This window comes from Nyctereutes procyonoides, unplaced genomic scaffold, assembly GCF_905146905.1.
Source record: "Nyctereutes procyonoides isolate TBG_1078 unplaced genomic scaffold, NYPRO_anot_genome, whole genome shotgun sequence".
Classification (NCBI taxonomy): domain Eukaryota; kingdom Metazoa; phylum Chordata; class Mammalia; order Carnivora; family Canidae; genus Nyctereutes; species Nyctereutes procyonoides.
The window spans coordinates 817,712-843,327 of record NW_026575114.1 but is presented as its reverse complement, the minus strand read 5'-3'; the positions used below and the strand labels follow the sequence as shown (position 1 = coordinate 843,327).

Here is a 25,616-nt window from a genome sequence, read left to right as displayed (position 1 = left end):
ATTTACATAGATTCTGTTACCATAAATTCAATAAATGTAAAAATAGACCTTCTAGGCCTCCTGGGCCATACCTCCAGGCAAGACGTGTGAAAGACTCTTCAATGAAGGCAATTCCTCAACAATGTTTTCTATCTCCATTCTATTAAAGTACATAAGAAAAAGCAAAGTCATTTCCCTATATAGAAAGACTTTGGGGATGCCTGGGTGACTCAGTGGTTGAGCACCTCCCCCTGGCTCAGGGCATGATCTGCAGTCTCAGGATGGAGTCCCACATCAGGCTCCCTGCCTGGAGCCTTCTTCTCCCTCTGCCTATGTCTCTGCCTTTCTCTCTGTGACTTTCATGAATAAATAAATAAAATCTTAAAAAAAGAAAGACTTTCACAATTAATGGCCTAGTATGGAATCCAGTGTTTTCATATAGAGCTATTGTTGTAAACCGGTTTGACACAAAAATATGTATTGACACTTAGTACTTATAGGACATGCCCCATGCCAAGAATGTCTGTGAATTCAAGAGGCTGTACAAACACACTATAGCATTAGAAGGAAAAGCATGACTCATAAAGGAGAATTTTTCCTGGTCTCTATAAAATTTAAAGAAACATAAGAGGGTATACACAATTGTTTTAAATGATGGGAGAGCTGGGAAAGAAATCAGGAAGAAATCACTGCGATATTTGAAAAGGATTTCCCAAGATTGGAATAACAGGATGCAAAACATTTAATTAAAATGAAAAAAAAAGGGGAGTAGATGATGAAGTCTAGCCTCATTTTTTTTACATAAATGAACACATTATCAAAGTATAAAGAATTTACACATTCATCCCAGAAGTGGAGCATTCATATGAAATGTTTTGTGAAGCAAAATAGCATAAAAAAGCAATCACCATTAACTTACCCAGAAAGATTTTTGAGCATTTCCAGACCTCCAAACAACCTCTCTTAGGCTCTTCCATTACCTAGGAATGCATCTTGCTGACAAATGCAGAAACGAAATCAAGAAAAAGCACATTATATCTCATTGCTTGCTGCATTCTCTACATAGTTAATGATGTGGTAGAGCCATTACCACCACTTTTTCAATAGAGTTATTGATAATATTGTGTTTTTTAGAAATCCTTAATGTTCAAGGACAAAAATGGGCAATGTGTTATTTTATTTAATAAGACTATTTTCTAGTCTTAAGACTTTCTTTCTTTGGTCACAAGGTGCAAAGGTATGGTGGCTTGCTTCTGAGTGTAATTCCTGGGGAGGAGCTTGATGGGGCTCCCCTTCCTGCTGAGAGAGCATACCACCTCTGTCACTGCTCCCTGCAGAACAAACACTGAATGCTAATCTTGCTGCTTTTCACTCCTTTTGTTAAAGCAAAAATCCACTTGAAATTTCTTTTTTTTTCTTCCTTTCTTTCAGTAATGCACTTCCTTTTTTAACAATAAATTTATTTTTTATTGGTGCTCAATTTGCCAACATACAGAATAACACCCAGTGCTCATCCCGTCAAGTGCCACCCTCAGAGCCCGTCACTCATTCACCCCCACCCCCCGCCCTCCTTCCCTTCCGCCACCCCTAGTTCATTTCCCAGAGTTAGGAGGCTCTCATGTTCTGTCTCCCATTCTGATATTTCCTACCCATTTCTTCTCCCATCCCTTCTATTCCCTTTCACTATTATTTATATTCCCCAAATGAATGAGAACATATAATGTTTGTCCTATTCCAATTGACTCATTTCACTCAGCATAATACCCTCCAGTTCCATCCACATTGAAGCAAATGGTGGGTATTTGTCATTTCTAATAGCTGAGTAATATTCCATTGTATACATAGACCACATCTTCTTTATCCATTCATCTTTCCATGGACACCGAGGCTCCTTCCACAGTTTGGCTATTGTGGACATTGCTGCTACAAACATCAGGGTGCAGGTGTCCCGGCGTTCCATTGCATCTGTATCTTTGGGGTAAATCCCCAACAGTGCAATTGCTGGGTCGTAGGGCAGGTCTATTTTTAACTCTTTGAGGAACCTCCACACAGTTTTCCAGAGTGGCTGCACCAGTTCACATTCCCACCAACAGTGTAAGAGGGTTCCCTTTTCTCCGTATCCTCTCCAACATTTTTGGTTTCCTGCCTTGTTAATTTTCTCCATTCTCACTGGTGTGAGGTGGTATCTCATTGTGGTTTTGATTTGTATTTCCCTGATGGCAAGTGATGCAGAGCATTTTCTCATGTGCGTGTTGACATGTCTATGTCTTCCTCTGTGAGATTTCTCTTCATGTCTTTTGCCCATTTCATGATTGGATTGTTTGTTTCTTTGCTGTTGAGTTTAAGAAGTTCTTTATAGATCTTGGAAACTAGCCCTTTATCTGATAGGTCATTTGCAAATATCTTCTCCCATTCTGTAGGTTGTCTTTGAGTTTTGTTGACTGTATCCTTTGCTGTGCAAAAGCTCCTTATCTTGAAGAAGTCCCAATAGTTCATTTTTACTTTTGTTTCTTTTGCCTTCACGGATGTATCTTGCAAGAAGTTAATGTGGCTGAGTTCAGAAGGGTGTTGCCTGTGCTCTCCTCTAGGATTTTGATGGAATCTTGTCTCACATTTAGATCTTTCATCCATTTTGAGTTTATCTTTGTGTATGGTGCAAGAGAGTGGTCTAGTTTCATTCTTCTGCATGTGGATGTCCAATTTTCCCAGCACCATTGATTGAAGAGACTGTCTTTTTTCCAGTGGATAGTCTTTCCTCCTTTATCGAATATTAGTTGACCATAAAATTAAGGGTCCACTTCTGGATTCTCCATTCTGTTCCATTGATCTATGTGTCTGTTTTTGTGCCAGTACCACACTGTCTTGATGACTACAGCTTTGTAGTACAATCTGAAATCTGGCATTGTGATGCCCCCAGCTATGGTTTTCTTTTTTAAAATTCCCCTGGCTATTCGTGGTGTTTTCTGATTCCACACAAATTTTAAAATAATATGAGGCCAGCATCACCTTAATTCCAAAACCAGACAAAGACCCCACCAAAAAGGAGAATTATAGACCAATATCCCTGATGGACATGGATTCAAAAATTCTCAACAAGATACTAGCCAATAGGATCCAATAACACATTAAGAAAATTATTCACCATGACCAAGTAGGAGTCATCCCCAGGATGCAAGGCTGGTTCAACATTCATAAAACAATCAATGTGATTCATCATATCAGCAAGAGAAAAACCAAGAACCATTTGATCCTCTCAATAGATGCAGAGAAAGCATTTGACAAAATACAGCATCCATTCCTGATTCAAATGTTTTTATTTTATTTTTATTTATTTTTTTAAAGATTTTATTTATTTATTCATGAGAGACAAAGCATGAGAGAGAGAGAGAGAAAGAGACAGATACAGAGACAGAGACAGAGACACAGACACAGACACAGACAGAAGGAGAGCAGGCTCCATGCAGGGAGCCAGATGTAGGTAGGACTGGATCCTGGGTCTTCAGGATCACAACCTGGGCTGAAGGCAGCACTAAACCGCTGAGCCACCTGGGCTTCCCATATTTTTCATGATATGTTTTTAATCCGCATTATCCAGCTTAGTCTTAGATGTGATGTTTATCCACCTGTGCTCTAATATCTTCTTTCCAGAGAAGAGACATCCACCCTTGTCACCAAGTCCTTGAATATTAGAGGAAAGCTCCATGGCGCCTCCTACCTTCCATTGTTTGCTGTCTCACCAGGCAGCCAGGTTGATTTGTGAAGCTTGATTTCAGAGCATTGCTCATGTTCCATGTCCTCTTCAGCTGGCTGCCCCTCATGTGTAGACAGTGATGATCTTTGTAGGCATGGACACCCTCTCATCTCCATAAATAGAGCTGTGGCTACTGTGTACAAATGAAAGTGCCAGAGAAAACTGTCAAAGTACATAGTCTGCTGTGAAGACCTTATCATGCCTTTCATTTTTTTTTTTCTGCAATGGAGGAATTACACGTCTAGATTTGAGATTAGATAGGAAAAGCACACCGCACACAAGAGTAATGTGCAGTCTATCAATGACACTTGATTTTGTTCCCCTAAATTTAATAGCCTGAGAAAAGACCTAAGGAGGAAAGTTAGTTATAAAAGTAGTTGCAACAAATGCCGAGATGATCCAGGTTACATAAAATTAGCTAAAAACAACCAAGATACAGGCTATATAGTAGTAGCCTAATTGCATTACCATATATGTAGAACTCACAAAAAAAGTTTGGAAGGTAAGACATCAGGTGCCTACCTCTGGGAGATAGTAATATGGATCCCAACCTCAAGTAACTTGGACCTTCTTCCCAACAGCCTTTATTACCTGTAAGCACCATGGCTTCTGATGGTGTAGTATATGACATATCCACAGTTGTGGCCATTTGCTGTATATTTTATTTCATCACAGTTTACTAACTTAAAATTATTTTTACTACAGTTTATTGCATATTAATTAAGAATTATGTTGTTGAGTTAAAAATAAACATCCATTTATGCATATCACATCAAAACAAGTTTAGTGATATTTTTATCTACTTCTTTCCATGTTTTCTGAAAAGTATATACATGAATCATAGTATTTCAAAGAATTGTTATTAAAGCAAACATCAATGCATCAGATGATAATGACCTTTCATACACTTGGATTTGTTGTTTTTATTTTTTTTCTGTGTTTTTGTTTTGTTTTGTCTTTAATCCTGCTATACCACAAATGGTTTGAGGACCTTTTCTTTTCCAAATCATCTTCCAAAACTCAAACTAAAACAGCCTTGCAGACCAACTCAGATATTGCATTTCCAAATCATCTTCCAAAACTCAAACTAAAACAGCCTTGCAGACAAACTCAGATATTGCATGTCCTTTGATAAATTGACAGATTCACGTTTAGAATGAGCTTGGGTACAGATCACTTTCATTGCATACATTAATTTTTGGTCATAAATTGTTTTTTTTTTTCATTCAGTTATACTTGCAATTAAAATATGATGGCAGAATGCCATTCAACAAAAAGCTGCCATCATATATCCAGTTCTCAGGACAGGTGGTTCTTGCTGTATTTTAGAGAAACACTCATTTTGACTCGATTTTTATCTCACCATTTTTAAGACTAATCCTAATTTTTAAAAAAACACCACTCCAAAAGAATGTAAAAATTTGTCTATCTTGAATGTGTTATAGACATCTAAGCCCCAGTGGGCAGAAGCGAATCTCAGAAGATTGGTTCCATTGTTTACTAACTCAATTGACAAATTACAGAAAAATATCCGGGGACCAGGATTCTCAGAAGGGCTTGGTCCCCAAGAAACCCAGTTATTGAAAGGAGAGGCCTATTTCACCCAGGGTCAAACCCCAGTAGAGGAGATGGCAAATTTCTGCTTGCATGAGGAAAGCACAGCCCACATTTGGGTTCCAGGAAAGCAAGGCAGACCTTGGAGCAGGGACACTTTAGGGCTCTCCATGCTCGGAAGAAAGACAGGTAGGAGAGGCTTATGTAGACAGGCAGAGAGGTTTTCAGAAGGAAATCAACATAGTGTATGTTTTAGTGTCAAGTGACATAAATTTTGTTGTATTGTTTGCTTTGGCTGTTGACATTGAATTCTAAAATTACACAGACTCCAATAAATTATTCCTCATTATCTAGGCAATTTGGCCTCTGCTGATGATGCTCTATCTATATGGAAACTAAGTAAATTTTCTCGCTTAAATTGTCTAGCACATAAATCTGTAGTAACTGAAAAGTAACCAAGAAGGAATTCTTAAGGAGCCAAGGTCCATTGGTTGACTCTAGGCAAGATTGCAACAACATTTTTAATGTTTATTTTCATATAATTTCAAAGGAAGCTAAAAAAATAGAGCTGAGGTTATACTGGTGGCTCTAGTACTAAAATGAACTCAGCATTTTGGAAGGCAGATCTTTTCATTTTGATTTGATTTGTTTCCTGCTTTTTTTAAGCTAATATAATTAAGGCACTTCTAGCATTTGACTCTTGACTTGAGGTCCTAAGCTCCCAGAATGGCAGCTGAGTAGCCCGAGAAGATATCATGAAGAAGCTTGTATCCGAGCAGACTAGGATATGAGCCACTTAGAAATATACAGAGATAATATCCCAGGTAACTGAATGTGTTGAATCAAAAAGAGTCAAGACCTATGTTTGAACAATACTAAGGGGGCTGGAGTGCTGGGAGCAGAATGGAATAGAAGAAAAGTGGATAAAGAGATTGTAGAGGAAGTGAAAAGAGAAGTAGGGCCTGCTATACCATGAAGGCTTTGGGTTTTCTTACTTAAGCTTTAAGAAATCACATACCATATAGTTCAATATGTATAAGACACATCCAATACTGTATCCCTGATAACAAGTGCATAGATTTTGCTAAAATGTTGTTTTCATTTTATATGAATTTTTTTGCAGTCGAATGAAGATAATATTCCCAATGATTTTGCTCAAATATGAGAGGAAGAAAAGAACACAGCAAAAATAGTGAACTAAAACAACAACAAATTAACAGGACAGTTGATTTCTAATGTGTCCACAAGCTGATCTGCCACATTGATTCACTCACTTATCAGGAATGATTCACAGTACCCTGTGCTGCCAGTAAACCCAGTAAGCTATGCACCATTGTGGACTTTGAGCAGAGGAGTGACACATGCTGTCCTCTGTTTGTTTGTTTATGTATTTATTTATTCTGTCCTCTGTTTTAAAAGTTTCATTCTGGCTGCTTTATTGAGTATTTACTGAATACTCAGGGCACTGTCAAGGGCAGGTGGATGTGGATAGGGTACAAGGAGACTACTGAACAATCCAGGTGAGAGGAAGTGGCATTTCTGCAAATGTTTTCAGATGGAGCCAGATGATTTTGGTAAGAAATTAGATCCTAGGTATGAGAAAAACAAAAGTCAAGTTTTCTGGCCTGAACAAGTGGGAGGATGGAATAGTCACTAATGAGATGGGAGAGACATACAGGGGGAGACTCTTGGGTGAGAAAGAAATGCAGGTTAGTTAGTGCTAAGTTCCAGATTTTTTAAAGATTTTATTTATTTATTAATGAGAGACTCTGATAGAGAGAGGCAGAGACACAGGCAGAGGGAGAAGTAAGCTCCCTGCAAAGAACCCAATGTGGGACTAGATCCTGGACCCCAGGATCATGCTCTGAGCTGAAGGCAGGAGCTCAACTGCTCAGCCACTCAGGCATCCCAAGTTCCAAATTCTATTTTGACATATCAATGTGCATTTCAAATAGGGAAATTATTTACATGAGACATATTCAAGCTTAATACACAAATTTTGCTGTGAGGACCAGGTTATAGAATTTACAGTAAAGAGCCTGCATCAAACCTCAAGGACAATGAAGATATATTGAGAGGTATTCAACCCTGATGTCCTATACTAACAGGTTGGAAGATGAGGAAAGATGCTAAACAAAAAATAGATATGATGTGAGATACAGGTCTGTAGTTGAATTCAGATGGTGCATAGCTGGGCATGTTCAAGGCAAGAGTAGATCCAGGAAGACAGTGGAATCATCTAGCCATTCTGACAACAGGTTAAGACATTTGGAATGCTTGAAGAGCCACTGAAACGTGACATTACTACTTTGGTGGAGTGATGAGGGGAAAACCCTAATTGTAGTGGATTCAAGGCAGGGGGATGCAGGCAGTCCACAGAGACAACACCCTCAGGAAGTGAGTAGACAGATGCAGGCAGTAGGTTCTGGAGAACAGAATGACATCAAGACCTTGTCTTTCCTGTTCTTTCTTTTTCAAGGGAGAAAAAAACCAGCTTGCTTATATGCTAAGGAAATGATCTGGCAGACAGGGACCATTGTTAACTCAGGGGAGTAAGGAAGTGTCATGCCTTCTATACTTCCCACCATGTAGGAGGGTGTAAGAACTAAAGCATGTGTGGAGGGAATTGCCCTAACCCAGGAATAGACTTTTAATTTGGAGGATTATTAGGAAGCAGATGCAGAGGACCTGAAGGTGTACTTGGGGAATTCAAGTGCCTGAGCATCTGGATATTCCCACTGGAGGATTTCAGTTTTCTTCAGAACAATAGGTCTTTTGTTGAAGGTATGTATAGACAGACAAGGAAATGTTGGAGATGTCCAAAAGAGAAAAACGTATGAACTAGTCACTGGGGAAAATGGAAGAGTACATGGATGAAAAAAAGGTGGAGTCATTGTTCCACAGGACTACAGACACTCAGAATTACTGGTTATGAATTTTAAAATGACAACATTATGTTTTGCCCCTCATCTCCTTCATTTCAGGAAAGCTTAGGTACGGCAGGTGGATATTGCCTTTACCCAGGACTAGCTTTGACAATGAAGGAAAGGAAAGCAAAGGAAAGGTGACATATTGAGTTTATACAGGATACATGCTCAGTGGCTCAGTATGGTATCCAACTGGGCAATAAAAGGCACCAATGGACGTATGCGTTAGCCCAGCACAAAGCTTCCTACCTCCCCCCCACCATGTACACACACACACACACACACACACACACACACACACAGAGCAAGGAATACACACACATAAATACAGTTTGAAAGGAGAATGAGTAAACTTCCCCAAGGTGTCACAGGAGATATGCTCTGTCTGATTTCTATATCAGACAAAGTCTATCTGTGAGAAAACAAAGTCATTGCTTCCATATGTGCCTGTTTTAAAAATGCCATTATGTTTAGTTTCCATGTTGGCATTGTATTCGAGATTTTTTGTTTTGTTCTGATTCTTTGTTTTGTTGTTTTTGTTTTTATTTTTATCTTTGGATCTGAGACTTCTAAATTTCAGAGAACACAAGAAATGGAATTTGCTGAGGTTCTTTCCAAGATCTAACATCCATATTCCGCTTGTGATGTCAAAGTAATTTCTTATAAAAGCAAGATGAAATTTTTGCTATAAAGTGCTTGTCCTTGTAAAGTGTTATACATAGAGATCTAAGCTATTAAAAAAATTTCTCTCATCTACAAAACATCAATAAATACATATATTTGTATGGCTTGTGTACAGTGCTTTTCCAAAATATTTTTCCTTCCACAGGCAATGAAGCCCCCAAATGTGTCCAGTGTCACTGAGTTTCAGCTGCTGGGGTTCCAGAACCTTCTTGAATGGCAGACGCTGCTCTTTCCCATTTTCTTGTTCATCTACTTTCTCACAGTCACAGGTAATGTTGTCATTATTGCAGTGGTGAGCGAGGACCAACAACTACACTCACCCATGTACGTATTTCTCAAACATCTCTCCTTTCTGGAGATCTGGTATACATCCACCATTGTGCCCCTTCTCCTAGCCAACCTACTCTGCCATGGCCAAGCCATCTCCTTCCCTGCGTGTATGATGCAGCTTTACTTCTTTGTGTTCTTTGGGGCTACTGAATGCTTTCTTCTGGCTATGATGGCTTATGACCGATATCTGGCCATCTGCAACCCACTCCACTACTCTTTCCTGATGAGTCCTGAAATCTGCACCAAGTTGGTGGCAATCTCCTGGTTGACAGGTGTTGGCACAGGATTTCTGCCCTCGCTAATGATTTCCAAGTTGGATTTCTGTGGTCCTAACCAGATCAATCATTTCTTCTGTGACCTCCCACCCCTCATGCAGCTCTCATGTTCCAGTGTGTTTATCACCAGGATGGTCATCTTTATCCTGTCAATTGCAGTGCTGTGCATTTGCTTTTTTCTTACTCTCATATCCTATGTTTTCATTGTATCTACCATATTGAGAATTCCTTCAGCCTCTGGCCAGATGAAGACCTTTTCCACATGTGTCTCCCATTTGGCTGTTGTCACTATGTACTATGGGACCATGATCTCCATGTATGTTTGCCCCAATGACCACTTATCACCTGAAATTAGTAAGATCATTTCTGTCTTCTACACTGTGGTCACCCCATTGCTGAACCCTGTCATCTACAGCTTGAGGAACCAAGAATTCAAAGAGGCTGTTAGAAGAGTCATGAGAAAAAAGTGTGGTATCTATGGAGTAAGAGTGAAGGGGAGTTTATGTGTTAGGTAAGAAAAATTAACAATAGATTAAGTTTGGGAATGTGTGAGTGGCAGGTTTGGAGCCTTCAAACTGTAATGCCATCCTTGGCACTATGTTGAATTCCACAAGCCATAATAAAATAATTTCTTCATGACCCCTTACCAAAACAATCATTCAGAAGACAAGTCATCCTTATCAAATCATTTTCGGGGCAATTTTGTCCTTTGAAATTTTCTTTCACCTTCTGATAAGAATCTAATTGTGTGATTTCAGGGTATGATGATTTCACACATTACTTTCAGATTTTACAATAGGATTTATCCTGAGTTCATAAAGCATAGTGTAGAAAGTTATACATCTTTTAAGTACTGGTAGGAGACTAGCCTTATAGATTCAAATCCTGGTGCTTTCGGTGCCTATGAAATGTCTATGGAGTGAATGAAGATAGAGAAATTATTATTGACCTAATGACAAGAAAAAGAAGGGGTTTTTTAAATACCAAAAAATCTATCTATAGGAACTTAGAAATTTTAATGTTTTTGTTTAATAAAATCACAGGAAAGAAAAGAAGAGAAGGAAGATGACAGAGGGAAGGAAGCATAAGTGGAGGGAGAGGGATAGGCGGAGAGAGAGAAGAAGGAAGAAGAGAAGAGAGAGAAAGACAAAAGACACAGAGAGAAAGTAAAAAAAAAAAGAAAAGAAAGGAAAGGAAGCAGATGTGAGGGGAGGAAGTTGGGAAGAAAGGAGTCAAAGTTTCTTTTATCAGCAAATATCTAGAAGACCTCTATTAATCCTGCCTACTATCTCATTCATTAATTCCACAAATATTTTCAAGCCCTTTATATATGCCAGTCCTCTTGCTGCATTCTGGATTGCCCAGGGACATAATGGCAAAGCAATGCCCAAGGAAAGTTTTGGCTGAATGGAGCCTCTAGCTTTGAAAGAGAGAGAGAAATGTAATGACTTATGAATGGAATAATGGATTTATGTCTATTTGTGATGTTTGCTGTGAAACAATAAGGTATACTATGGTGCATTACATAGAAGGAGGGTCTGAATCAACATAGAGGGTTAGGAAAAACTTTCCATGTTAATGTTGTAGTTTAGCCAACCTTATACAGATGAGGAGAATGAGATTTAAAGCAGTAGTCTAGGGATCCCTGGGTGGCGCAGCGGTTTGGTGCCTGCCTTTGGCCCAGGGCGTGATCCTGGAGACCCGGGATGGAATCCCACATCGGGCTTCCGGTGCATGGAGCCTGCTTCTCCCTCTGCCTGTGTCTCTGCCTCTCTCTCTCTCTCTCTGTGACTATCATAAATAAATAAAAAAATAAAAAAAATAAAGCAGTAGTCTATTTAACTCAGCATAATGCCCTCCAGTTCCATCCACATTGAAGCAAATGGTGGGTATTTGTCATTTCTAATGGCTGCTGGGGGTGGAGGTGAATGGGTGACAGGCACTTAAGGGGGCACTTGACAGGATGAGCACTGGGGGTTATTCTGTATGTTGGCAAATAGAACACCAATAAAAAATAAATTTATTATTAAAAAAAGAAAGGAGTAGTCTAGGTAAAGGGCAGGAGATGAATGTTGGGGGAAGCCTGGGGAACCTGGAATGGAGGAAGGAGATGAGTTTGGAGAGAAAGGCAGGAGCTGGTCCCTGAAAGTGATTCAAAGACCTATAAGCGGTTTTGGAATTTACACTAAGGCAAATGCTTGGTTATTGAAGGGTATCAAATGGTAACTGATAAGATATATTTTGCATTTGCAATTTTTCCTAGTGTTTAGAGAAAAGAGTGAAAGAAAGAAACTGAAAAAAAGAAAGGAAGAAAGAAAGAAAGAAAGAAAGGAAAGAAAAAAAGAAAAAGAAAGAAAAGAAAGAAAGAAAGAGAAAAAGAAAGAAAGAAAGAATGAGTAGGTGGAATCATAGCAGTAACCCACATGGGAGAGGAGCTTCGCTTGATTTTAGTTTTTTTTTTTTATTGAACACCAATGTGTTCAATTTCCCAACATATAGAATAACACCTAGTGCTCATCCCATCAAGTGCCCACCTCAGTGGCCTCACCGAGTCACCCCCACCACCCAAACAACTCCCCTTCCACCACCTCTAGTTCATTTCCCAGAGGCAGGAGACTTTCATGTTCTGTCTCCCTTTTGGACATTTCTCACTCATTTTTCTGCTTTCCCCTTTATTCCCTTTCATTATTTTTATATTCCCCAAATGAATGAGACCATATACTGTTTGTCCTCCGATTGACTTATTTCACTCACTATAATACCCTCCAGATCCATCCACGTCAAAGAAAATGGTGGGTATTTGTCGCTTCTAAAGGCTGAGTAATATGCCATTGTATACATAGACCACATCTTCTTTATCCATTCATCTTTGATGGACTCCGAGGCTCAGGCCTAGGTTTGGCTATTGTGGACATTGCTGCTTTAAAAATTGGGGTGCAGGTGTTCTGGCATTTCATTGCATCTGTATCTTTGGGGTAAATCCCGAGCAGTTGCACTGCTGTCGTAGGGCAGATCTATTTTTAACACTTTGAGGAACCTCCACACAGTTTTCCAGAGTGGCTGCACCAGGTTCACATTCCCAACAACAGTGCAGGATGGTTCCCCTTTTTCCGCATCCTCTACAAAATTTGTGGTTTCCTGATTTGTTAATTTTCCCCATTCTCACAAGTGTGAGGTGGAATCTCATTGTGGTTTTGATTTGTATTTCTCTGATGGCAAGTGATGCAGAGCATTTCCTCATGTGCTTGTTGGCCATGTCTATGTCTTCCTCTGTGAGATTTCTGATCATGTCTTTTGTCCATTTCATGATTGGATTATTTGTTTCTTTGCTGTTGAGTTTAATACGTTCTTGATAGATCTTGGAAACTAGCCCTTTATCTGATGTGTCCTTTGCAAATATCTTCTCCCATTCTATAGGTTGTCTTTGAGTTTTGTTGACAGTATTTTTGCTTTGCAAAAGCTTCTTATCTTGATGAAGTGCAATAGTTCATTTTTTCTCTGTTTCTCTTGCTTTCATGGTTGAATCTTGCAAGAAGTTACTGTGGCCAAGTTCATAAAGGGTGTTGCCTGGGTCCTCCCCTAGGATTTTGATGGAATCTTGTCTCAATAATGATCTTTCAACCATTTGAGTTTATCTTTGTGTATGGTGCAAGAGAGTGGTCTACGTTAATTCTTTTGCACGTGGATGTCCAATTTTCCCAGCACCATTTATAAAAGATATTGTCTTTTTTTCCAGTGGGTAGTCTTTCCTCCTTTGTCAAATATTAGTTCACCATAAAGTTGAGGGTCCACTTCTGGATTCTCTCTTCTGTTCCATTGTTCTATGTGTCTGTTTTTGTGCCAGTACCACAGGGTCTTGATGACCACAGCTTTGTAGTACAACCTGAAATCTGGCATTGTGATGCCCCCAGCTATGGTTTCCTTTTTTAATATTCCCCTGGCTATTCGGGGTCTTTTCTGATTCCTCACAAATCTTACAATAATTTGTTCCAACTCTCTAAAGAAAGTCCATGGTATTTTGATAGGGATTGCATTAAACGTGTAAATTGCCCTGGGTAACATTGACATTTTCTTTTTTTTTTTAAATTTTATTTATGATAGTCGAGAGAGAGAGAGAGAGAGAGAGAGAGAGAGAGAGAGAGAGAGAGGCAGAGACATAGGCAGACGGAGAAGCAGGCTCCATGCACCAGGAGCCCGACGTGGGACTCGAACCCGGGTCTCCAGGACCCTGCCCTGGGCCAAAGGCAGGCGCTAAACCGCTGCGCCACCCAGGGATCCCAACATTGACATTTTCACAATATTAATTCTTCCAATCAATGAGTATGGAATAATTTTCCATCTCTTTGTGTCTTCCTCCATTTCTTTCAGAAGTGTTCTATAGTTTTTAGGGTATAGATCCTTTGGCTTTTGGTTAGGTTTATTCCTAGGCATCTTATGCTTTTAGGTGCAATTGTAAATGAGATTCACTCCTTAATTTCTCTTTCTTCAGTCTCATTGTTAGTGGAAAGAAATGCCACTGACTTCTGGTCGTTGATTTTGTATCCTGCCACACTGCCAAATTGCTGTATGAGTTCTAGCAATCTTGGGGTGGAGGCTTTTGGGCTTTCTATGTACATATCATGTCATCTCCAAAGAGGGAGAATTTGACTTCTTCTTTGCCAATTTGAATGCCTATTATTTCTTTTTGATACCTGACTGCAGAGGCTAGGACTTCTAGTACTATGAAGAATAGCAGTGGTGAGAGTGGACATCCCTGTCATGTTCCTGATCTTAGGAGAAAGACTCCCAGTGTTTCCCCATTGTGAATGAAATTTGCTGTGGGCTTTTCAAAGATGGCTTTAAAGATGCTGAGGAATTTTCCCTCTATCCCTACACTCTCAAGAATTTTGATCAAGAATTGATGCTGTATTTTGTCAATTGCTTTCTTTGCATTTGTTGAGAGGATCCATTGGTTCTTGTTTTTTCTATTATTGATATTACCTATCATATTTATTGCTTTACTGGTGTGGAATTGGTCTTACATCCCAGGGATAAATTCTACTTGGTCATGGTGAATAATCTTCTTAATCTACTGTTGGATGCTACTAGCTTGTATCTTGTTGAGAATTTTGGCATCTATGTTCATCAGGGATAATGGTCTATAATTTCCTTTTTTGATGGGGTCATTGTCTGGTTTAGGAATTAAGGTGATGCTGGCCTCATAGAATGAGTTTGGAAGTATTTCTTCCCTTTCTATCTTCTCTATTCTGTTCCATTGATCTATGTGCCTGATTTTGTGCCAGTACCACAGGGTCTTGATGACCACAGCTTTGTAGTACTACCCAAAATCTGGCATTGTGATGCCCCCAGCTATGGTTTCCTTTTTTAATATTCCCCTGACTATTCGGGGACTTTTCTGATTCCATGCAAATCTTAAAATAATTTGTTCGAACTCTCTGAAGAAAGTCCATGGTATTTTGATAGGGATTGCATTAAACGTGTAAATTGCCCTGGGTAACATTGACATTTTCACACTATTAATTCTGCCAATCCATGAGCATGGAATATTTTTCCATCTCTTTGTGTCTTCCTCGATTTCTTTCAGAAGTGTTCTGTAGTTATTAGGGTATAGATCCTTTACTTCTTTGGTTAGGTTTATTCCTAGGTATCTTATGCTTTTGGGTGCAATTGTGAATGGGATTGACTCCTTAATTTCTCTTTCTTCGGTCTCATTGTTAGTGTCTAGAAATGCCACTCACTTCTGGGCATTGATTTTACATCCTACCACACAGCCAAATTGCTGTATGAGTTCTAGCAATCTTGGGGTGGAGGCTTTTGGGTTTTCTATGTAGAGTATCATGTCATCGGCGAAGAGGGAGAGTTTGACTTCCTTGCCAGTTTGAATGCCTTTTATTTTTTTTTCAGTGCATTAATATTTTTTTAAAAATTATTATTTATTGGTGTTCAATTTGCCAACGTATAGAATAACACCCAGTGCTCATCCCGTCAAATGCCCACCTCAGTGCCCACCACCCAGTCACCCCCACCCCCCACCCACCTCCGCTTCCACCACCCCTAGTTTGTTTCCCAGAGTTAGGAGTCTTTCAAGTTCTGTCTCCATTTCTGATACTTCCCATTTATTTTTTCTCCTTTCACCTTTATTCCTTTAATATTTCTTATATTCCCCAAATTAATGACCAAAAACTGTTTGTCCTTCTCCAACTGACTGATTTCACTCAGCATAACGCCCTCAAATTCCATCCATGTCAAAGCAAATGGTGGGTATTTGTCATTTTTAATGGCTGAGTAATATTCCATTGTATACATAAACCACATCATCTTTATCCATTCATCTTTCAATGGACACCGAGGCTCCTTCCATAGTTCGGCTATTGTGGACGTTGCTGCTACAAACATCGGGGTGCAGGTGCCCTGGCATTTCATTGCATCTGTATTTGGGGTAAATCGCCAGCAGTGTAATTGCTGGGTCGTAGGGCAGATCAATTTTTAACTTTTGAGGAACCTCCACACAGTTTTCCAGAGTGGCTGCACCAGTTCACATTCCCACCAACAGGGTAAGAGTGTTCCCTTTTCTCCGCATCCTCTCCAACATTTGTGATTTCCTGCCTTATTTATTTTCCCCATTCTCACTGGTGTGAGGTGGAATCTCATTGTGGTTTTGATTTGTATTTCCCTGATGGCAAGTGATGCCCAGCATTTTCTCATGTGCTTGTTGGCCATATCTATGTCTTCCTCTGTGAGATTTCTCTTCATGTCTTTTGCCCATTTCAGATTGGATTCTTCGTTTCTTTGATGCTGAGTTTAAGAAGTTCTTTATAGATCTTTTAAACAAGCCCTATATCTGATACGCCATTTGCAAATATCTTCTTCTATTCTGTAGGTTGTCTTTCAGTTTTGTTGACTGTATCCTTTGCTGTGCAAAAGCTTCTTATCTTGATGAAGTCCCAATAGTTCATTTTTACTTTTGTTTCTTTTGCCTTCACGGATGTATCTTGCAAGAAGTTAATGTGGCTGAGTTCAGAAGGGTGTTGCCTGTGCTCTCCTCTAGGATTTTGATGGAATCTTGTCTCACATTTAGATCTTTCATCCATTTTGAGTTTATCTTTGTGTATGGTGCAAGAGAGTGGTCTAGTTTCATTCTTCTGCATGTGGATGTCCAATTTTCCCAGCACCATTGATTGAAGAGACTGTCTTTTTTCCAGTGGATAGTCTTTCCTCCTTTATCGAATATTAGTTGACCATAAAATTAAGGGTCCACTTCTGGATTCTCCATTCTGTTCCATTGATCTATGTGTCTGTTTTTGTGCCAGTACCACACTGTCTTGATGACTACAGCTTTGTAGTACAATCTGAAATCTGGCATTGTGATGCCCCCAGCTATGGTTTTCTTTTTTAAAATTCCCCTGGCTATTCGTGGTGTTTTCTGATTCCACACAAATTTTAAAATAATATGAGGCCAGCATCACCTTAATTCCAAAACCAGACAAAGACCCCACCAAAAAGGAGAATTATAGACCAATATCCCTGATGGACATGGATTCAAAAATTCTCAACAAGATACTAGCCAATAGGATCCAATAACACATTAAGAAAATTATTCACCATGACCAAGTAGGAGTCATCCCCAGGATGCAAGGCTGGTTCAACATTCATAAAACAATCAATGTGATTCATCATATCAGCAAGAGAAAAACCAAGAACCATTTGATCCTCTCAATAGATGCAGAGAAAGCATTTGACAAAATACAGCATCCATTCCTGATTCAAATGTTTTTATTTTATTTTTATTTATTTTTTTAAAGATTTTATTTATTTATTCATGAGAGACAAAGCATGAGAGAGAGAGAGAGAAAGAGACAGATACAGAGACAGAGACAGAGACACAGACACAGACACAGACAGAAGGAGAGCAGGCTCCATGCAGGGAGCCAGATGTAGGTAGGACTGGATCCTGGGTCTTCAGGATCACAACCTGGGCTGAAGGCAGCACTAAACCGCTGAGCCACCTGGGCTTCCCATATTTTTCATGATATGTTTTTAATCCGCATTATCCAGCTTAGTCTTAGATGTGATGTTTATCCACCTGTGCTCTAATATCTTCTTTCCAGAGAAGAGACATCCACCCTTGTCACCAAGTCCTTGAATATTAGAGGAAAGCTCCATGGCGCCTCCTACCTTCCATTGTTTGCTGTCTCACCAGGCAGCCAGGTTGATTTGTGAAGCTTGATTTCAGAGCATTGCTCATGTTCCATGTCCTCTTCAGCTGGCTGCCCCTCATGTGTAGACAGTGATGATCTTTGTAGGCATGGACACCCTCTCATCTCCATAAATAGAGCTGTGGCTACTGTGTACAAATGAAAGTGCCAGAGAAAACTGTCAAAGTACATAGTCTGCTGTGAAGACCTTATCATGCCTTTCATTTTTTTTTTTCTGCAATGGAGGAATTACACGTCTAGATTTGAGATTAGATAGGAAAAGCACACCGCACACAAGAGTAATGTGCAGTCTATCAATGACACTTGATTTTGTTCCCCTAAATTTAATAGCCTGAGAAAAGACCTAAGGAGGAAAGTTAGTTATAAAAGTAGTTGCAACAAATGCCGAGATGATCCAGGTTACATAAAATTAGCTAAAAACAACCAAGATACAGGCTATATAGTAGTAGCCTAATTGCATTACCATATATGTAGAACTCACAAAAAAAGTTTGGAAGGTAAGACATCAGGTGCCTACCTCTGGGAGATAGTAATATGGATCCCAACCTCAAGTAACTTGGACCTTCTTCCCAACAGCCTTTATTACCTGTAAGCACCATGGCTTCTGATGGTGTAGTATATGACATATCCACAGTTGTGGCCATTTGCTGTATATTTTATTTCATCACAGTTTACTAACTTAAAATTATTTTTACTACAGTTTATTGCATATTAATTAAGAATTATGTTGTTGAGTTAAAAATAAACATCCATTTATGCATATCACATCAAAACAAGTTTAGTGATATTTTTATCTACTTCTTTCCATGTTTTCTGAAAAGTATATACATGAATCATAGTATTTCAAAGAATTGTTATTAAAGCAAACATCAATGCATCAGATGATAATGACCTTTCATACACTTGGATTTGTTGTTTTTATTTTTTTTCTGTGTTTTTGTTTTGTTTTGTCTTTAATCCTGCTATACCACAAATGGTTTGAGGACCTTTTCTTTTCCAAATCATCTTCCAAAACTCAAACTAAAACAGCCTTGCAGACCAACTCAGATATTGCATTTCCAAATCATCTTCCAAAACTCAAACTAAAACAGCCTTGCAGACAAACTCAGATATTGCATGTCCTTTGATAAATTGACAGATTCACGTTTAGAATGAGCTTGGGTACAGATCACTTTCATTGCATACATTAATTTTTGGTCATAAATTGTTTTTTTTTTCATTCAGTTATACTTGCAATTAAAATATGATGGCAGAATGCCATTCAACAAAAAGCTGCCATCATATATCCAGTTCTCAGGACAGGTGGTTCTTGCTGTATTTTAGAGAAACACTCATTTTGACTCGATTTTTATCTCACCATTTTTAAGACTAATCCTAATTTTTAAAAAAACACCACTCCAAAAGAATGTAAAAATTTGTCTATCTTGAATGTGTTATAGACATCTAAGCCCCAGTGGGCAGAAGCGAATCTCAGAAGATTGGTTCCATTGTTTACTAACTCAATTGACAAATTACAGAAAAATATCCGGGGACCAGGATTCTCAGAAGGGCTTGGTCCCCAAGAAACCCAGTTATTGAAAGGAGAGGCCTATTTCACCCAGGGTCAAACCCCAGTAGAGGAGATGGCAAATTTCTGCTTGCATGAGGAAAGCACAGCCCACATTTGGGTTCCAGGAAAGCAAGGCAGACCTTGGAGCAGGGACACTTTAGGGCTCTCCATGCTCGGAAGAAAGACAGGTAGGAGAGGCTTATGTAGACAGGCAGAGAGGTTTTCAGAAGGAAATCAACATAGTGTATGTTTTAGTGTCAAGTGACATAAATTTTGTTGTATTGTTTGCTTTGGCTGTTGACATTGAATTCTAAAATTACACAGACTCCAATAAATTATTCCTCATTATCTAGGCAATTTGGCCTCTGCTGATGATGCTCTATCTATATGGAAACTAAGTAAATTTTCTCGCTTAAATTGTCTAGCACATAAATCTGTAGTAACTGAAAAGTAACCAAGAAGGAATTCTTAAGGAGCCAAGGTCCATTGGTTGACTCTAGGCAAGATTGCAACAACATTTTTAATGTTTATTTTCATATAATTTCAAAGGAAGCTAAAAAAATAGAGCTGAGGTTATACTGGTGGCTCTAGTACTAAAATGAACTCAGCATTTTGGAAGGCAGATCTTTTCATTTTGATTTGATTTGTTTCCTGCTTTTTTTAAGCTAATATAATTAAGGCACTTCTAGCATTTGACTCTTGACTTGAGGTCCTAAGCTCCCAGAATGGCAGCTGAGTAGCCCGAGAAGATATCATGAAGAAGCTTGTATCCGAGCAGACTAGGATATGAGCCACTTAGAAATATACAGAGATAATATCCCAGGTAACTGAATGTGTTGAATCAAAAAGAGTCAAGACCTATGTTTGAACAATACTAAGGGGGCTGGAGTGCTGGGAGCAGAATGGAATAGAAGAAAAGTGGATAAAGAGATTGTAGAGGAAGTGAAAAGAGAAGTAGGGCCTGCTATACCATGAAGGCTTTGGGTTTTCTTACTTAAGCTTTAAGAAATCACATACCATATAGTTCAATATGTATAAGACACATCCAATACTGTATCCCTGATAACAAGTGCATAGATTTTGCTAAAATGTTGTTTTCATTTTATATGAATTTTTTTGCAGTCGAATGAAGATAATATTCCCAATGATTTTGCTCAAATATGAGAGGAAGAAAAGAACACAGCAAAAATAGTGAACTAAAACAACAACAAATTAACAGGACAGTTGATTTCTAATGTGTCCACAAGCTGATCTGCCACATTGATTCACTCACTTATCAGGAATGATTCACAGTACCCTGTGCTGCCAGTAAACCCAGTAAGCTATGCACCATTGTGGACTTTGAGCAGAGGAGTGACACATGCTGTCCTCTGTTTGTTTGTTTATGTATTTATTTATTCTGTCCTCTGTTTTAAAAGTTTCATTCTGGCTGCTTTATTGAGTATTTACTGAATACTCAGGGCACTGTCAAGGGCAGGTGGATGTGGATAGGGTACAAGGAGACTACTGAACAATCCAGGTGAGAGGAAGTGGCATTTCTGCAAATGTTTTCAGATGGAGCCAGATGATTTTGGTAAGAAATTAGATCCTAGGTATGAGAAAAACAAAAGTCAAGTTTTCTGGCCTGAACAAGTGGGAGGATGGAATAGTCACTAATGAGATGGGAGAGACATACAGGGGGAGACTCTTGGGTGAGAAAGAAATGCAGGTTAGTTAGTGCTAAGTTCCAGATTTTTTAAAGATTTTATTTATTTATTAATGAGAGACTCTGATAGAGAGAGGCAGAGACACAGGCAGAGGGAGAAGTAAGCTCCCTGCAAAGAACCCAATGTGGGACTAGATCCTGGACCCCAGGATCATGCTCTGAGCTGAAGGCAGGAGCTCAACTGCTCAGCCACTCAGGCATCCCAAGTTCCAAATTCTATTTTGACATATCAATGTGCATTTCAAATAGGGAAATTATTTACATGAGACATATTCAAGCTTAATACACAAATTTTGCTGTGAGGACCAGGTTATAGAATTTACAGTAAAGAGCCTGCATCAAACCTCAAGGACAATGAAGATATATTGAGAGGTATTCAACCCTGATGTCCTATACTAACAGGTTGGAAGATGAGGAAAGATGCTAAACAAAAAATAGATATGATGTGAGATACAGGTCTGTAGTTGAATTCAGATGGTGCATAGCTGGGCATGTTCAAGGCAAGAGTAGATCCAGGAAGACAGTGGAATCATCTAGCCATTCTGACAACAGGTTAAGACATTTGGAATGCTTGAAGAGCCACTGAAACGTGACATTACTACTTTGGTGGAGTGATGAGGGGAAAACCCTAATTGTAGTGGATTCAAGGCAGGGGGATGCAGGCAGTCCACAGAGACAACACCCTCAGGAAGTGAGTAGACAGATGCAGGCAGTAGGTTCTGGAGAACAGAATGACATCAAGACCTTGTCTTTCCTGTTCTTTCTTTTTCAAGGGAGAAAAAAACCAGCTTGCTTATATGCTAAGGAAATGATCTGGCAGACAGGGACCATTGTTAACTCAGGGGAGTAAGGAAGTGTCATGCCTTCTATACTTCCCACCATGTAGGAGGGTGTAAGAACTAAAGCATGTGTGGAGGGAATTGCCCTAACCCAGGAATAGACTTTTAATTTGGAGGATTATTAGGAAGCAGATGCAGAGGACCTGAAGGTGTACTTGGGGAATTCAAGTGCCTGAGCATCTGGATATTCCCACTGGAGGATTTCAGTTTTCTTCAGAACAATAGGTCTTTTGTTGAAGGTATGTATAGACAGACAAGGAAATGTTGGAGATGTCCAAAAGAGAAAAACGTATGAACTAGTCACTGGGGAAAATGGAAGAGTACATGGATGAAAAAAAGGTGGAGTCATTGTTCCACAGGACTACAGACACTCAGAATTACTGGTTATGAATTTTAAAATGACAACATTATGTTTTGCCCCTCATCTCCTTCATTTCAGGAAAGCTTAGGTACGGCAGGTGGATATTGCCTTTACCCAGGACTAGCTTTGACAATGAAGGAAAGGAAAGCAAAGGAAAGGTGACATATTGAGTTTATACAGGATACATGCTCAGTGGCTCAGTATGGTATCCAACTGGGCAATAAAAGGCACCAATGGACGTATGCGTTAGCCCAGCACAAAGCTTCCTACCTCCCCCCCACCATGTACACACACACACACACACACACACACACACACACACAGAGCAAGGAATACACACACATAAATACAGTTTGAAAGGAGAATGAGTAAACTTCCCCAAGGTGTCACAGGAGATATGCTCTGTCTGATTTCTATATCAGACAAAGTCTATCTGTGAGAAAACAAAGTCATTGCTTCCATATGTGCCTGTTTTAAAAATGCCATTATGTTTAGTTTCCATGTTGGCATTGTATTCGAGATTTTTTGTTTTGTTCTGATTCTTTGTTTTGTTGTTTTTGTTTTTATTTTTATCTTTGGATCTGAGACTTCTAAATTTCAGAGAACACAAGAAATGGAATTTGCTGAGGTTCTTTCCAAGATCTAACATCCATATTCCGCTTGTGATGTCAAAGTAATTTCTTATAAAAGCAAGATGAAATTTTTGCTATAAAGTGCTTGTCCTTGTAAAGTGTTATACATAGAGATCTAAGCTATTAAAAAAATTTCTCTCATCTACAAAACATCAATAAATACATATATTTGTATGGCTTGTGTACAGTGCTTTTCCAAAATATTTTTCCTTCCACAGGCAATGAAGCCCCCAAATGTGTCCAGTGTCACTGAGTTTCAGCTGCTGGGGTTCCAGAACCTTCTTGAATGGCAGACGCTGCTCTTTCCCATTTTCTTGTTCATCTACTTTCTCACAGTCACAGGTAATGTTGTCATTATTGCAGTGGTGAGCGAGGACCAACAACTACACTCACCCATGTACGTATTTCTCAAACATCTCTCCTTTCTGGAGATCTGGTATACATCCACCATTGTGCCCCTTCTCCTAGCCAACCTACTCTGCCATGGCCAAGCCATCTCCTTCCCTGCGTGTATGATGCAGCTTTACTTCTTTGTGTTCTTTGGGGCTACTGAATGCTTTCTTCTGGCTATGATGGCTTATGACCGATATCTGGCCATCTGCAACCCACTCCACTACTCTTTCCTGATGAGTCCTGAAATCTGCACCAAGTTGGTGGCAATCTCCTGGTTGACAGGTGTTGGCACAGGATTTCTGCCCTCGCTAATGATTTCCAAGTTGGATTTCTGTGGTCCTAACCAGATCAATCATTTCTTCTGTGACCTCCCACCCCTCATGCAGCTCTCATGTTCCAGTGTGTTTATCACCAGGATGGTCATCTTTATCCTGTCAATTGCAGTGCTGTGCATTTGCTTTTTTCTTACTCTCATATCCTATGTTTTCATTGTATCTACCATATTGAGAATTCCTTCAGCCTCTGGCCAGATGAAGACCTTTTCCACATGTGTCTCCCATTTGGCTGTTGTCACTATGTACTATGGGACCATGATCTCCATGTATGTTTGCCCCAATGACCACTTATCACCTGAAATTAGTAAGATCATTTCTGTCTTCTACACTGTGGTCACCCCATTGCTGAACCCTGTCATCTACAGCTTGAGGAACCAAGAATTCAAAGAGGCTGTTAGAAGAGTCATGAGAAAAAAGTGTGGTATCTATGGAGTAAGAGTGAAGGGGAGTTTATGTGTTAGGTAAGAAAAATTAACAATAGATTAAGTTTGGGAATGTGTGAGTGGCAGGTTTGGAGCCTTCAAACTGTAATGCCATCCTTGGCACTATGTTGAATTCCACAAGCCATAATAAAATAATTTCTTCATGACCCCTTACCAAAACAATCATTCAGAAGACAAGTCATCCTTATCAAATCATTTTCGGGGCAATTTTGTCCTTTGAAATTTTCTTTCACCTTCTGATAAGAATCTAATTGTGTGATTTCAGGGTATGATGATTTCACACATTACTTTCAGATTTTACAATAGGATTTATCCTGAGTTCATAAAGCATAGTGTAGAAAGTTATACATCTTTTAAGTACTGGTAGGAGACTAGCCTTATAGATTCAAATCCTGGTGCTTTCGGTGCCTATGAAATGTCTATGGAGTGAATGAAGATAGAGAAATTATTATTGACCTAATGACAAGAAAAAGAAGGGGTTTTTTAAATACCAAAAAATCTATCTATAGGAACTTAGAAATTTTAATGTTTTTGTTTAATAAAATCACAGGAAAGAAAAGAAGAGAAGGAAGATGACAGAGGGAAGGAAGCATAAGTGGAGGGAGAGGGATAGGCGGAGAGAGAGAAGAAGGAAGAAGAGAAGAGAGAGAAAGACAAAAGACACAGAGAGAAAGTAAAAAAAAAAAGAAAAGAAAGGAAAGGAAGCAGATGTGAGGGGAGGAAGTTGGGAAGAAAGGAGTCAAAGTTTCTTTTATCAGCAAATATCTAGAAGACCTCTATTAATCCTGCCTACTATCTCATTCATTAATTCCACAAATATTTTCAAGCCCTTTATATATGCCAGTCCTCTTGCTGCATTCTGGATTGCCCAGGGACATAATGGCAAAGCAATGCCCAAGGAAAGTTTTGGCTGAATGGAGCCTCTAGCTTTGAAAGAGAGAGAGAAATGTAATGACTTATGAATGGAATAATGGATTTATGTCTATTTGTGATGTTTGCTGTGAAACAATAAGGTATACTATGGTGCATTACATAGAAGGAGGGTCTGAATCAACATAGAGGGTTAGGAAAAACTTTCCATGTTAATGTTGTAGTTTAGCCAACCTTATACAGATGAGGAGAATGAGATTTAAAGCAGTAGTCTAGGGATCCCTGGGTGGCGCAGCGGTTTGGTGCCTGCCTTTGGCCCAGGGCGTGATCCTGGAGACCCGGGATGGAATCCCACATCGGGCTTCCGGTGCATGGAGCCTGCTTCTCCCTCTGCCTGTGTCTCTGCCTCTCTCTCTCTCTCTCTGTGACTATCATAAATAAATAAAAAAATAAAAAAAATAAAGCAGTAGTCTATTTAACTCAGCATAATGCCCTCCAGTTCCATCCACATTGAAGCAAATGGTGGGTATTTGTCATTTCTAATGGCTGCTGGGGGTGGAGGTGAATGGGTGACAGGCACTTAAGGGGGCACTTGACAGGATGAGCACTGGGGGTTATTCTGTATGTTGGCAAATAGAACACCAATAAAAAATAAATTTATTATTAAAAAAAGAAAGGAGTAGTCTAGGTAAAGGGCAGGAGATGAATGTTGGGGGAAGCCTGGGGAACCTGGAATGGAGGAAGGAGATGAGTTTGGAGAGAAAGGCAGGAGC

General features: G+C 39.4%; 2 protein-coding genes across 2 annotated transcripts; both read left to right on the top strand.

The window, feature by feature from the left end:
* The first annotated feature begins 9,043 nt into the window (after positions 1 to 9,043).
* Positions 9,044 to 10,015, top strand: LOC129515003 (olfactory receptor 11L1-like). The gene has a single exon (XM_055333703.1). It carries the CDS (start codon positions 9,044 to 9,046, stop codon positions 10,013 to 10,015), a length of 972 nt encoding a protein of 323 aa, XP_055189678.1.
* Positions 10,016 to 23,023: 13,008 nt separating this feature from the next.
* Positions 23,024 to 23,995, top strand: LOC129515002 (olfactory receptor 11L1-like). The gene has a single exon (XM_055333702.1). It carries the CDS (start codon positions 23,024 to 23,026, stop codon positions 23,993 to 23,995), a length of 972 nt encoding a protein of 323 aa, XP_055189677.1.
* Positions 23,996 to 25,616: the final 1,621 nt, after the last annotated feature.